Genomic DNA, 13,354 nt, shown 5'->3' on the forward strand with positions numbered 1-13,354 from the left:
TTTTTGCAGTCTCTCTAGGTTTTCTGACAACCTGCCTCCTCGGAAAACTAATAGCCAGTGACAACGTCCTCGTTTTGCCACTACCAGGCAGTGTATCCGATGCTCCTATGTGAACTCTAATTTCCGCTGTATCTCTAGGAACTTTCAATGCCTTTCTATATTTTTGTCTTCTTTTTATTGTTTGTGCAAGGCAATGATATGTTCTTTGACCTGGTCCAGTGTCATGACCTGGAGGCCATTGCTTAAGAATAATTGGAAAATATTCCTCAAACAATGCCAGAAGCTGGCTATCACATTTACAACAGGTCACAACAGCCAGAGGGGTTCTACTAAGTACTAAAGATGCTGGTCATGAATGGTTTAATAAGTCTAAGACTGCACAAGTAAGTACAAGTGGCATTTTATGGTAATATTGAGGAACTCAATAGTTATATTAGCGGTGTTAAGATATTTACCGTATTTTTCGGATTATAAGACGCACTTTTCCTTCCAAAAATTTGGGAGGAAAATGAGGGGTGCGTCTTATAATCTGAATGTAGCTTACCAGGGGGTTTAGAATGGGCACTGTGCTGGATGCTGGGGCTGTGCTGGCTGTGTGGAGCAGGGCGGTGTGGCCAGTGTCTTAGATGTTCTGTCTGTGGTGCGGGCTTCAAATAATGGCTTTCGGAGTCGGCACATATGCAGATGGAACTCTCAGCTCAAGATCTCACCTGCGCACGTGCCACCTCAGGCCCATTGATCTCCAGGCAGCGGACTTAAGGAAAATGGCACCTGCGCAGATGAGGTCTTATCATTTAGCCGATAGCTTAATCTGTACATTTGCCGACTGCGGGTGCCATTTCTTTGAAGGCCGCATTTCCTACAGAGCATCTGGGACACCCGCGGCTCCGCCTGCAGCATCACCCTACTCCCTCCACCACCACCCCCGCCTCCTGTGACCCCGCTCCATCACCGCTGACACCCCTCGGTAAGACACCACCAGATTATAAGATGAACCCCTTTTTTTTACCTTTTTTCCTCTAAATTTGGGGTGCGTCTTATAAAATGAAAAATACGGTATATTGTTCTTGTTGAATTGATTTATTGCAAACACAAAGTTTGTAACTTTGCTAATAAGAATAATTATTGGTGGAGGGGGTGTGTGAATAATTTTGATTGCAACTGTATATATAATGGTATAGGAGTATATTGCGTATAGCCTTGACAACCATGTCCTTTCACATCCATCCCTGGGGGCTGAGTCATGCCTGAAATCTATAATGAAATGAACTCCGCTCCTTGATTGCAACAATTTGCTGTTAAAACCGCTTTATCTGTCGTCTAATAAAAGACACAAAGCAAATTACCTAGAGAGGAGATTAGGCACGGGGCAGCTAGGAAGCGGCAGGAGAGATGTTATTATCCAGGCTGGAACACATCGTACGTTGCACTCTCCTTCTGATTCCAGGAATAAGAGTTACCTTAAAACTGCCATATTGTGCACAATCATGGAAAGATGGATCATCAACAATGGAAAGTTACTGCACCAGAAAGAGCCTGGAAAATCAGATGGATACTATACTGTATCGGGTCTGTGGGCTAATCTAATAAGGGGTTTTCTAATTATAAATATGTTGGTCTATTGATTGGGACTCCACTGATGACTAAAATTAGGGACACATCCTGCCCTTTGGATAACTGTGATCGGGGGGTGAGGGGTGGTGGGGTTATGCTGTCATAGATTTAAAAAGGGTCAAAGCTCTGGTTTATGATGGTTAGCACAACTGCTTTGCAATGCTGGGGTTTTGGGTTCAAATCCCACCAAGGACAACATCTGCCAGGAGTTTGTATGTTCTATCAGTATTTGCATGGGTTTACTCCTGGTTCTCTGGTTTCTTCCCACATGCCAAACATATGCTGATATGGAATTTAGATCATGAGTCCAAATGGTGACGGTGATGATAATGTCTGTAAAGCGTTACGGCATATGATGGTGCTATATAATCAAAGCATATTAAATAATAACTAAAATAGACCTACAATGGCGTTGCGTCATGAGTATGACCAGCTCTGGGGAGACGACTGGCGAGTCTGGGACCAAAAGGTCACAGCACCTTATTATGCACAGGCCTGCAGCTTATGTTTAAATATATGTGCTTTCTTTTGGTGCTGTAGGGGTTAAGGACTCACCTATCTGGCTATTCTTTGGGGCCTTAATCTGAGGTGCAGCACTTTGTGACCACTCAGCTTCACTATATATAGAGAAAGTGTCTTAGTATTTAATTTCGGTTATAGATTCTCATATCTATGTGTCCACTTTGGAAGGAGCCAGTCTCTGGAAGAAGCTGAAGTTTTGTGATAATTGCAGCTGTGGTGTTAGCTGCATTGGAGTTGCTTGGAATGTTTTCCTATTTGTGTCTATTTCCCTCTGTCTGTCTTCCTAGTGCTGAATTATTACAGACTAATGTTCTCACCGACCTTCTCACTTGCCAGGGTGAGTTCAGGGCAAGTGATCTGAGACAGGCCACAAGAACCCATATAGGGACATTAAGGACTACAGGGATCAGCCTCAGGTGAGTGTCGGAGGTGACCCCGCTACTGTCTCCATAACACCAGGGCCCACCATTGTATCATGTTCCTGGTGTACCCTGTTTGTTGTGGCTCTCGCTGGTGGTTCCCTTATTCCTGGCGGAACCCCGAAAGTAACAGCGTGACACTCGGTTTACCTAGTTACAAACCACTAGGTGCTGCTCCGTAAAGATAGATTTATCATGGAATGTAATAGGACCTGCATCTATCTGTCTTTTGGTCAGGCTTTCCCAAGAGATGACTGCCGACAAACTCTCATGTGAACAAAGGCAGGAGATTTTAATTAACTAAAATGTAGCATTTGAGATATTATACAGCAGCAGCCAAAATACAGGAAAATATGTTTGGGGCCTCAACCAACTTATGCCACAAGTGGCAACTTTATGCCACTTATAATAAGACTTAAAAAGTCCTGCAGGACACAAAATGGATAACTTCTCTCTACCTCTTACTCTCATATAAGACAGAAAGCCTTTAGAATAGATATCTGAAAGCCGAGCAGGTCTGCTGGTTCTGTAAAGACCACTGCTGTTAAGAAGAACCCTACAGAGTTATAATATCCTCTCACCGATGCCAAGGACAGACATGTTACAATTGGGCAATGAGAAGGCAATTATTTTTTGTCTTGATGTTTGAATTTTGGCTGATATACATTATATGTGATAGTAGATGTATGTTTTCTCTGGATATTGCAGTTAGAGGGGATCCCAGTTCCAGAGGATCCCCTCTCCCACCTCCCCCCAATCCCCAGAAGTAAATAATAGAGTATTTACCATTTCTAACCTGTTTATGATGCTCTTGATTTGCGTGTCCTTCTCCATCTGCTGCTGCCGCAGCCTCTTCTCGCTCTGCTCCAGGCGGGACTGATATTGCTGCAGCATTTTGCTTGTTTGCTCCTCCTGGGAGAGGAGACGGCGCTCATATTCCTCCAGCTTCCGGTTGGACATCATGAGCCGCTCTTTTAAGGAGTAAATTTCCTCCTCGTATTCCTTCACCTAAAGGATTGGTGAGACGGAGAGAATAGAGAGGAGGAAAGATAGAGGGAAAGAGACAGTAATGAAAGACTAGAATGGATAGAAGAGAGGGCGGAAGAACAATGGATATCAGTGCACAGAAAAAATGACAGACTATGGAAGAAGACGTACAACAAAAGAAAGGGCAGCAAGAGGTGAAGAGAGGCCTGGTGTGATGTCCAGATCTGCAGGAGATATGTTCTCACCCTCTCCAGACGACTCTCGTCCATGGACTTTGAATATTCTTTCAATTTGTATTCTTCTCGTTCTATATGTGCGCTCTCAATGTCAGCGGAGAGGTGAGGCATGTTTGACACCCAGGCAACTGTGCGTTCCGAGGCTGGAGTGACCGGGTTTAATGTGGCCTGTGCATGTGAGTGCTGTGGTGAAACAGGTCCACGTTACTAAAGAAACGTCCATAAAGTTAAAAAAAAAAGAATTAGAACTTGCCACAGAGATGTACCTGCTTGGTTATGCTGGGTTTAAGCCCTCCTGCATCTTTTTCTACTGATTGCTGCCTCATTCTGCCTGCTCCATACATTGGCTCTGGGCTTTGCAGGAGATTACCGCTGCTTGGTCGGGGCTTATGGGCGGCCTGCACCGTCAGTTGTTGGGATTTGCCCCTGTGTAGGGGAGGAGGCTGTGTTTCTTGCCTCCGCTGCACTCCGGGGCCAATGGTGATTTGTGGAGGTGACAGCATATGTTGCAGATTGTCTTGGAGGGACAGCTGTCTCTTGCTGCAGGGTAAAGAAAAATGATTTAGTGAACTAAATATGATGCAGAAGGTATATAACCACTGCCTAAATATACCACGTGACAAACACAATACATGACCGAAACAGTAGACATTAGCATAAACAAGCCATCTCTGATTACAGGACATAGAGACGTTGTCCGCTTTAATCATTACCTCCTGGAGGCCTGGCCTTCGTGCTCCTTGTAAGGGCACTTTTTTTATACATCATAGCCAGGTGTAGATGTAAATGGTTTTAGGTCCTTTCCTGCACATTTTAGATCCTTCTCGGTTACCTCTGCATAATTTATTTTGTATACTCCCTTGCTCCATGTCTGCAGAGTTTGCAGGTTCTTCCTGGTGTGATGTTAGAACTAGGCTTTCTGTCATGAATCTATCAGATGTCTAGCTCCAAATCTCACCCCCGTTGCCATTTTTAACGGTTTTCCTAACATATTATGAATAGTGATGGCAAACTCACAGATATCCGGGATCAACGGGACTAATCGGACTTAAATAATAGTTCCAGCTCGGAATTGATCCCAGATATCTGGCCAGACACCAATCTCCATATAAGTCTATGGGAACAAGAATACGGAGCTTAAAATTTGTGGTAGAAGGGATAGGAGGATTAAAGCAAGTACTTTCAGAGTCTCCGGCGCAGAGGTAACTGCTTTAAGGCTCCCCCCTCTTCTTCTGAGGCCACTCATTTACCTTTATGGATATTCACTGCTTCCCCCTCTCACCGGTAGTCCTGGCGCCTGTGATTGGTGGCAGTCACACGCGCCCCCAGCGTGTGTGACAGTGTCTGACTACTTGCGATCACAAACGCTGTGTGTGTGTCACTATCATTGTATATAAAATAAATAAATTGGTGTAGGGTCCCCCGTATTATGATACCCACCACAGAAAAATCATACAACTACAGGCTTCATCCCCAGCCATGCACTTATCTTGGCTGTGTATCAAAATAAACGCATGCAGCTTTATTATTATTATTATTATTTAAATAAATAATAAAAAAAAAAAATGGGGAGTGGTCCACCCCCAAGTTTGATACCCAGCCATGATAAAGCTGACAACTGGGAGCTGGTATTCTCAGGCTGGGGAGACCCATGCTTATTGGGCCCCCCCAGCCTAAAAAGGTTGGAAGGTTGAACTAGATGGATCTGTGTCTTTTTTCAACCTAAGTAACTATGTAAAAATAACAGCTTGCATCCGCCCAGAATTGTCGTGCGGTGGCGATTGGGGTAATAAGAGGTTAATAACAATCCATAGCTGCCACTAAGCCCTAGATTAGTAATGGGAGGCGTCTATGAGACCCCCCATTACTAATCTGTAAGTGAAAAGAAATAAACACAAACAACCAAAAAATCCTTTATTTAAAATAAAATACAAAAAAAATCACCCTCTTTCACCAATTTATTAACAGCAAAAGCAACCGTTATCCACACGAGGTTCCATGACGATTTCCGCTCTACTGTTTTGAAAGGCAGAGACTGAGCCGCGCGATGCGCAGTGACGTTGCTCAGGTTATTTGCGGTCACAGCTGGAGGTACCCTCAGTCCTTCACCTGTGATCACAGATAAGCTGACGTCAGGTGACCTCGTTAGACTCCGTGACTTCACCTCAGGTGGGGTCCCTGAGGTCACAGACCTTCATCTCCTGGAAGAAAACCGCTGGATTTTTTTTTGCCAGGAGATGCAAATTTGGTGATGAAACGTTTTCACTATATCCCTGCACCCAATCTACACCTCCTGGCAAAGTGCAAGTGTGCCAAAATGCGGCAAAATGTAGTTTTGATGCATTTTTTTGCCAAGAGATATAGATTGGGTGCATAAATATGGTGTAAAAATGTAATCACCAAATTTGCATCTCTTGGGCCAGAAATGTAAACAAGACGATTTCGACACAGTTTCAGTGTGGTTTTCTGCCAGGGGGTGCAAATTTGATGCTGAAATGTCTGCATCAGATTTCAACATCAAATTTGCATCTTCTGGCAGAAAACCGCACCGAAACTGCAGCAAACCAGTTTTTTTTTGGCACTTTTGGACCAAAAGATGCAAATTTGGTGATGACATTTTTGCACCATATTTCTGTACCCAATCTACACCTTCTGGCAAAAAAAATCGCATCACTACCGAATCAAATCATATCACATGGAGAAGTGATACTTTTTTTTGTCATGAAGTGTAGATTGGGTGCAGGAATATGCTGTGAAATTTCATTACCAAAACTGCATCTCTTTGCAAAAGAAAACTCGTGATTTTCTGCCTGTAGATGCAGGTCTGTGAACTCGGTGACAGTCACGTTACCTGAGGTGAGGTCACTGACTTTACTGAGATCACCTGAGGTCAGGTTACCTGGGATCACAGGTGGGAACCTCCAGCTGGGACCGCAACTAATATGAGTGACGCCACCGCTCATCGCGTGTGGCTCATTCATTCTCTGCCTGAAGCTTACAGTGGGCAGTCATGTTCTCTAGCCGCCCCCTGTGACTTCAGATGTTACAGAGCTGGAATCATCGTGGGACCTCGTGTTGATTACATCGGACCTGGCTGTTTTGGGGGTTAATAATTGATGAAAGAGGGTGTTTTTGGTATCATATTTCAAATAAAGGATTTTTGGGGTGTTTATGTTTATTTCTTTTCACTTACAGATTACTAATGGGGGGGGGGTCTCATAGATCTCATGGATACGACAATCCTGGGTGGCTGCAGGCTGCTATTTTTTGGCTGGAGAGTCCAATAAGCATGGGTCTTTTCCAGCCTGAGACAACAGCCCCCAGCTGTCAGCTTTATCATGGCTGGGTATCAAAATTGGGGAAGACCGCATGCCGTTTTTTAAAATTATTTATTTAAATATTTAAAAAAAGAAAAAGAAAAAAGCCGCATGCAGTTCCTCTTATTTTGACACACAGCAAGATAAGCGCACGCCTGGGGGCTACAGCCTGTAGCTGTATGCTTTATCTGTACTTAGTATCATAATACGGGGGGACCCTATGCCAATTTATTTATTTTTTATACCTCAATAGTGACACACAGACAGGGTCTGTGATTGCAAGCAGTCAGACGGTGTGACACACGCTGGGGGCCCGTCTGACTGCAGCCAATCACAGAAGCCAGGACTGCCAGGAGGCGGGGGAAGCAGTGAATATGTATGAGTCTAATAAGTGGCCCCGGAAGAAGAGTGAGCAGCCCAGAAACAGTTACAGTCCACTTGCTTTATTTTTATTTTTCCTTTATTTTTTTTTTTATTTCCCGAGTTGCTGGATCTGGATTATTATCTGGGGTTCTCTGAGAACTCCGGGCTCAGTTCCAGCACCCAGATACTTTTGAAAAAGCATGGATCCGGACTTTTATAGTCAAGGTTCGCCCATCACTAATTATGAAACTGGAGCTACATCTCCTCCTCTCTCAGCTATCTACTATTTACTGTATTATACTAGATAGTTCTTTGGTTACTGAGGAAGTTTCCAAACATGTTACAGACAGGCCATAGGGAACTACAGGTTTACTAAGGAAAGGAACAAGTACCTTAGTAAGGCCTCACTCCCACTTGCGATTACCACGGATGAGTGCAATCAGATAAAACATTGGATTGCACTCGCACCAGTGTAAAATAATGAGGCAGTGTCAATCTGCTATTTTTTTCTGATGCCGAATCAGCATGAGAAAAGAATCACAATATGCTGCATTTGGCAGTGAGTCTCGAATCACACGCACCCATACAAGTCTATGCGTTTGTGTGAAACATTGCACTGCACTTTTTATGTCATCCAAGTGCAATGCGATGTACGAAAAGACAGGCAGCGGAAAAAGGGAGAAAGTGGTTCCTTCCTCTTTTCCGCACCTAGAGACCAGATCACTGTAGATGACACTCAGTCACGCATGCAGCAGAGCCTTAGCATATCGCATTTGATGCTCTCGCATCATATGTCATACACTAGTGGGAGCAAGGCCTAGAGCTCACTAGTTACTCTTAAGCCAAAGCTCATATACCCAGCAGTATGGCTTATATCTGAACTATATTTTAACAAACTTCAAGTATTGAGCCTCTTACGATGGATGCTAGCTGGACACATTACTTCCGTCTATAGATTTAAATAGTGTTTGTAACCTGCGGGTTTTAGGTCCTTACCCGTTTTCCTTGCATAACTTCCATAAAAGTATATTCCTTTGCTTCATGTCTGTTGAATGTGCGGACTCTTTCTAGTCATGAACCAATCAGACGTCTAGCTCAAATTCAAAACCATCCCCCTCATTTTAGGCTATTTAACTAAAATATTTCAATTCTGTAGCTGCATCCACCTCCTCCCTCAAGTATCTCTACTGACATCTGTTTGAACATTTTGCAGGCACGTCAACCTGGGAACTACAGGTGGAAGAAGAAGCAGATAAGTACAAACTAGCTAGTCTCTAAAGGAAAACCTGAGATACACCCCAGTATGGCTTCTATCTGAGTTGTGTCGTAATGATCTTAAGTATTTAGCACCTTACAGTGGGTCCTAGTTGTAAATATTACTTCCTTGTGGAGAAAAGCTATTTAGCATACTGTTTAAAGAAAAACAAAACCTTTTTCTTATTATTTGTTGATCAGCCTTTGCAAAGTTATTATTTTTTATAAAACAATGCATTATTTTATTTTGCGTCCTTCTCTCCCAAAACACCATGCTGAAAGTTCTGTTTTATCTGTGTACGTCATGTCCTTGAAAAGCTGATGCTTTAGCATGAATCGTTACTAAAACACTATTTTCAATCACTATCAGTCTGAACTTTCTGCTTTTCTCCCCATGCTCACACAAGAAGAGTGTTTCTAAATAGGTTTGAGTACAGATTCTTGGTAGAGCAGCAGTTCAAAGCAACTTCTAAAAGAGCAAGCGCACTACAAATAAAAAAGCACTTTCAGCCTGGTGTTTAGGAGGCAAGTAAGCAAAATAATGCAATGGAGTTTCTTACAGATACTCTTTCATATATTCAGATAACTTTGCAAAGACTGAAAAATAATTAAAATGCAACTACTTTTTTTTTTTTTTTAATTTAGGACCATTATCCTGCTTATTGTTATACATGATTGTCCATCTGTGGCTCTTGTCAGTGATAATGAAGTGATACAAATAACTCTATGCAGCAGTTGTAAAATGAAAAGTTCTTTACCAGTCGTGTTTGTGGTGACATCTAGTGGTCAATATAAAAATCAACAATATTTTTACAACTGATTTTTATATTAAAATCATAAAATAAGGCAGTGATGACAGAGTTCCTTTAAATTGGGTTTTCTCCACCTCTTTAATCAAAGACAACTGGCTTTTGCCTTTACGCATACAAGTATATTTATCTATGTTGAGTGTCCTATTGGTTATTTTCAAGGGAAGCTTGACTTTACTTCATTCAGCCCCATAATGTGTCAGATTTAAGATGCCGGTTAATGCATGCCATGGTTGTGTTATGTGAACCTGCATTCTCACTTCCCAATGCCTTACCACCCACCTCTTTATTTTAGCACCTACAACTGAATTGCATAAAAGGGCTGAATTCAACCAATGAAGATGTTTTCATACAAGAATAACACCTCCGTCTACATCATACTTTGTATTAAGTGTTGGACACTGATACATGACACAAATATGAAATAACTATATATAAATATATAGTGATATATACATATATGATTATATATGTATATAATGACGTGTTATACCACCTCTCTACTCTTCCCACCTGGACCCCAATCTTGCGCCCCCTAGCGGGGCTGGTACCTGAACTCTGACCCCTGCCGGCTGAACTCGTCGCTGTAGCTGTGACTGTGCAGCATGTGCTTTCCGGAGCTTAAGTCCTCACTCTTGCTGTAGCCATGGAATGGGGCAAAGGCATCAGCACCCGGGTCGGGCCGATGAGGAGCCGGGTGTGAGGGTGGTGCAGCTGGGCCATCGGGGGCCATGTGGAAGAGCGGGTTCTGGAAGGACAAGGGAATGCGCAGCTGCTGAGCTGAAAGCCCATCGGTGGTAACTCCCATCTGACTGAGCCGCAGACCAGCCGCAATACTAGACCCACTGCCCTGGGAGAGCCGGCCCCCTGGGCGAAGTCCCCCGGATATAGAGGCCTGGCTGGAGTTGAGCAGATCCCCTACAGCTTGCAAGTTGGACACACTGTTCATGCGGCTATCCTGCAAGTCTAACATGGAAACACTTTTGTTCACGCTCAGCATCTTCTGGTCCGGCTCGGTGATGTCTGAGCTGCTGGTGCAATAGGCAGGTGAAGAACGGGTGAGAGGGCGACGCGACACAAAGAACATATCCTTGGAGGACTTGTCCTTGGTCGGTGAAGGTAGACGGGTCATGTCAATGGAGCTAAGGAAAGAGAAAAGTGAAAATGAGGATACTAGTAAAATAACATGACACGATGAGGAGAAACTGATTCCTAAAATGCAATAATGAGAAAGGAGGTCAAGAGTATTCTTCCTCTATGTTGGAAATCTTATAAAATAAGCTAATGCAATAGTCTTTTATCACAACTGATACAAACCGATATAATCTCCTGCTGTTTTTGCGCGTGTGTTTTACTATTGTTAAAGTATGAAACGTGATGGCCTTCCGTACCTACCTATTGAGGTCTCGCACTAGGTAGCTCTGAAGCTCTGCTGATGGTCCCCTCAAGATGACAGGTTTTGGAGGTGGGAGCCTTTCTTGATGACTTGGTTGACGCTGGATGTGGGGGTTCCTGAGCGCTAGGCTGATGTCATTGAGAAGGCGAGGGAGGGGCCCCAACTTTATAAGAGCATCCTGCTCCAATAGTTGTAAAAGAGTAAAACAGATATCAATGACATGGGGCTTTCAGATAACATTACTATACTCTAATGAAAGTGGATGTCCAGCATATTACATGTAATAGTGTAGTGATATTACATAGTATTTCATATTATAGTACATTATGTAACATAGTATATGCATTTCAATATAAGGACTTAAATAAAATACACATCCAGATCTGCCATAAATATCCTTATACTTACTTTACTGAGTTGGGGAATCACTTCCCATAACAGGGCATGCAAAGTACTCAGCTCCCTCCCCAGGTCGATGTAGCCCTCAAAGTTGCTGCTGTTGGTCAGCGCATCCAGGTTGGAGATCTCATATAGGAAATTCTGCATATTGGCCAACTCCGTCTCCAGGAACTCATTCATGAAGGACATGTGCTCTTCCTTACTGCTGAATCTGATGACAGCCAAAACGCCATATTATGAGTAAGCCTGATGGACCAGGTTACCAAAGCAGCCACCCATCATTCAGTCAGCTTGCTATTCCCTCAGTGTTAGCCCAGTGTGTTACTATGCAGGTTTTAAGTAGTCAGGGCTTGTCTGTGATGTTTTAGGTTGCCACTAGGCTTTCTAGGTTGTTGTGAAGTTGTATCACACCCCAATAAAAGGGCTAGTCTATGTTCCACTCTTTCTCCCTTTGCGATTCCCCACCCCTGGCCCTAGTCTCACTTGAAGTTGAAGTTGGCCAGGTTCTGTATGACCTTAGCGATGAGTGTAAGGGTCCTAGATGTTTGCTCATCAGGGTATTCCTGCATCAGGCTGAAGAGGCTGGGGGACATGATGGCCGGACACAGGAAGCGGAGGAAGAGAGAGGCACTGATGAGTCGATCTGCTATGTCTTCACGGCCGCGCTCTGCACAGCGCATCCTCCATGAAGCAAAGACTTCTTTCAACTCCCGGGGAAACACACTAAGAAGGTTTAAAGTAAGCAAGTAAGAAACCACAACATGAAAAATAATTAAAGTGTACCTCTCATCTACTCACATTGAATGCCAAGCCCATACCCAATTTACTATGTTCTACTGAATGGCGGCCTTCAGTGTAGGTGTTGGGTACACTTTAAATGTAAAAGAAAAGGAAGCGGGAACACAGACCAACAAAGAGAAGGAAAATAGTTGTGAAGGTGAATACAGCAAGAATACAACAACCATGGGAAATACAGAGAGGAAAAGACATTGTAACAGCACGAAGAGGGATAGGAGAAAAGTCAAATGTAATGGATAATGACTAACATATAATGTCTTATTCTGTTCCTGGAAATGACATCACATGATCAGACACTGACCAATGGGAGTTGAAGACTTTGCAAAGCGCAAGTTCGCAGCACATCCTGAGATTGGCCTGGTGATCGGGCAGGGCAGAAGGCGGACAACGCATGGGGTCAACCTCGCAGTCCTCCTCTGATTCATACAGAGCCCGAATAAACTCACCTACCGAAGGACAATTATCAGCATTAAGAAAGATGGGGAATATGTATAGATGGTTACTGCACACATTTGAAGAAAGGACAGATTTACCAATGGCTTCCTTGAGGTATCTCTGTCCTATCAGTTTCAGATATTCCTCTATGGCTTTAGTTGCAAGTGTGTTCTCACGGAGAATAAGGTGCTCTCTATCAAGGAAGCGATCGACCTCTGTCATAGCCATATCCGAGAGGAAGTCCTGAGAAGAAACACATGTACTGGTCTGGCTGGAGGATATGCTGCCGACACATCACATGGCAAACAAATATTTCAGGAAATCTAATACCGAGTTCTGATTGGAAATTACCTAGATAACCAGGGAAATGAACGTAAAGGATAAATCCACACAGTGTGGCCTCACTCCTGTGCCAAAACCTACCCATATACGTAAGACAACTGACAGCTGAAGGATCAAATGGCCAATGTTAGCCAACTCCCAGAAACGTGCACATTCAGCTTCTCTAGAGGAGCATGTTATATGAAGAGATTTAGATAAGTCACACATTATAGGGAAATCAAAATGAACAAAAAAAACAAAAAAAAATCAACCTGCTCAATCAAGTTCTAAATAGAGGGCATTCGCACTGTCTCTGAAGATCTGAGATTGTTGGACAGCGTGGCTAATGTTATTTTACTTTTTAGGATAAATACGTTTTTTTCCGAGATTAATTGTAATGGTGGTTAAGACTGTAAACCCCAGTCATAAATGACCTCTATAAATGTAATTAGGCGCCTCATAATTACTAATTGTCCCAATAGGC

At 43.3% G+C, this 13,354-nt stretch overlaps 1 protein-coding gene across 16 annotated transcripts in view; it reads right to left on the reverse strand.

Moving 5' to 3' along the window:
* SYNGAP1 (synaptic Ras GTPase activating protein 1) overlaps positions 1-13,354 on the reverse strand; it is a 319,394-nt gene that overhangs the window by 17,218 nt on the left and 288,822 nt on the right. For 7 of the 16 annotated variants that reach the window (XR_012725275.1, XM_075323168.1, XM_075323173.1 and 4 more), the window contains 9 exons: positions 12,648-12,792; positions 12,416-12,560; positions 11,800-12,039; positions 11,325-11,527; positions 10,917-11,100; positions 10,073-10,663; positions 4,045-4,318; positions 3,788-3,961; positions 3,342-3,563 (listed from right to left, as the gene is read on the reverse strand). Coding sequence is in view for 15 of the 16 variants with exons in the window: in XM_075323168.1 (XP_075179283.1) it covers positions 3,342-3,563; positions 3,788-3,961; positions 4,045-4,318; positions 10,073-10,663; positions 10,917-11,100; positions 11,325-11,527; positions 11,800-12,039; positions 12,416-12,560; positions 12,648-12,792 (2,178 nt within the window). In the remaining variant the exon portion in view is untranslated. The remainder of the gene's footprint in view (positions 1-3,341; positions 3,564-3,787; positions 3,962-4,044; positions 4,319-10,072; positions 10,664-10,916; positions 11,101-11,324; positions 11,528-11,799; positions 12,040-12,415; positions 12,561-12,647; positions 12,793-13,354) is intronic. The other 9 variants (XM_075323167.1, XM_075323175.1, XM_075323179.1 and 6 more) reach the window with 6 other exon arrangements.

Source organism: Anomaloglossus baeobatrachus, chromosome 9, assembly GCF_048569485.1.
Source record: "Anomaloglossus baeobatrachus isolate aAnoBae1 chromosome 9, aAnoBae1.hap1, whole genome shotgun sequence".
In the NCBI taxonomy this organism is placed as follows: domain Eukaryota; kingdom Metazoa; phylum Chordata; class Amphibia; order Anura; family Aromobatidae; genus Anomaloglossus; species Anomaloglossus baeobatrachus.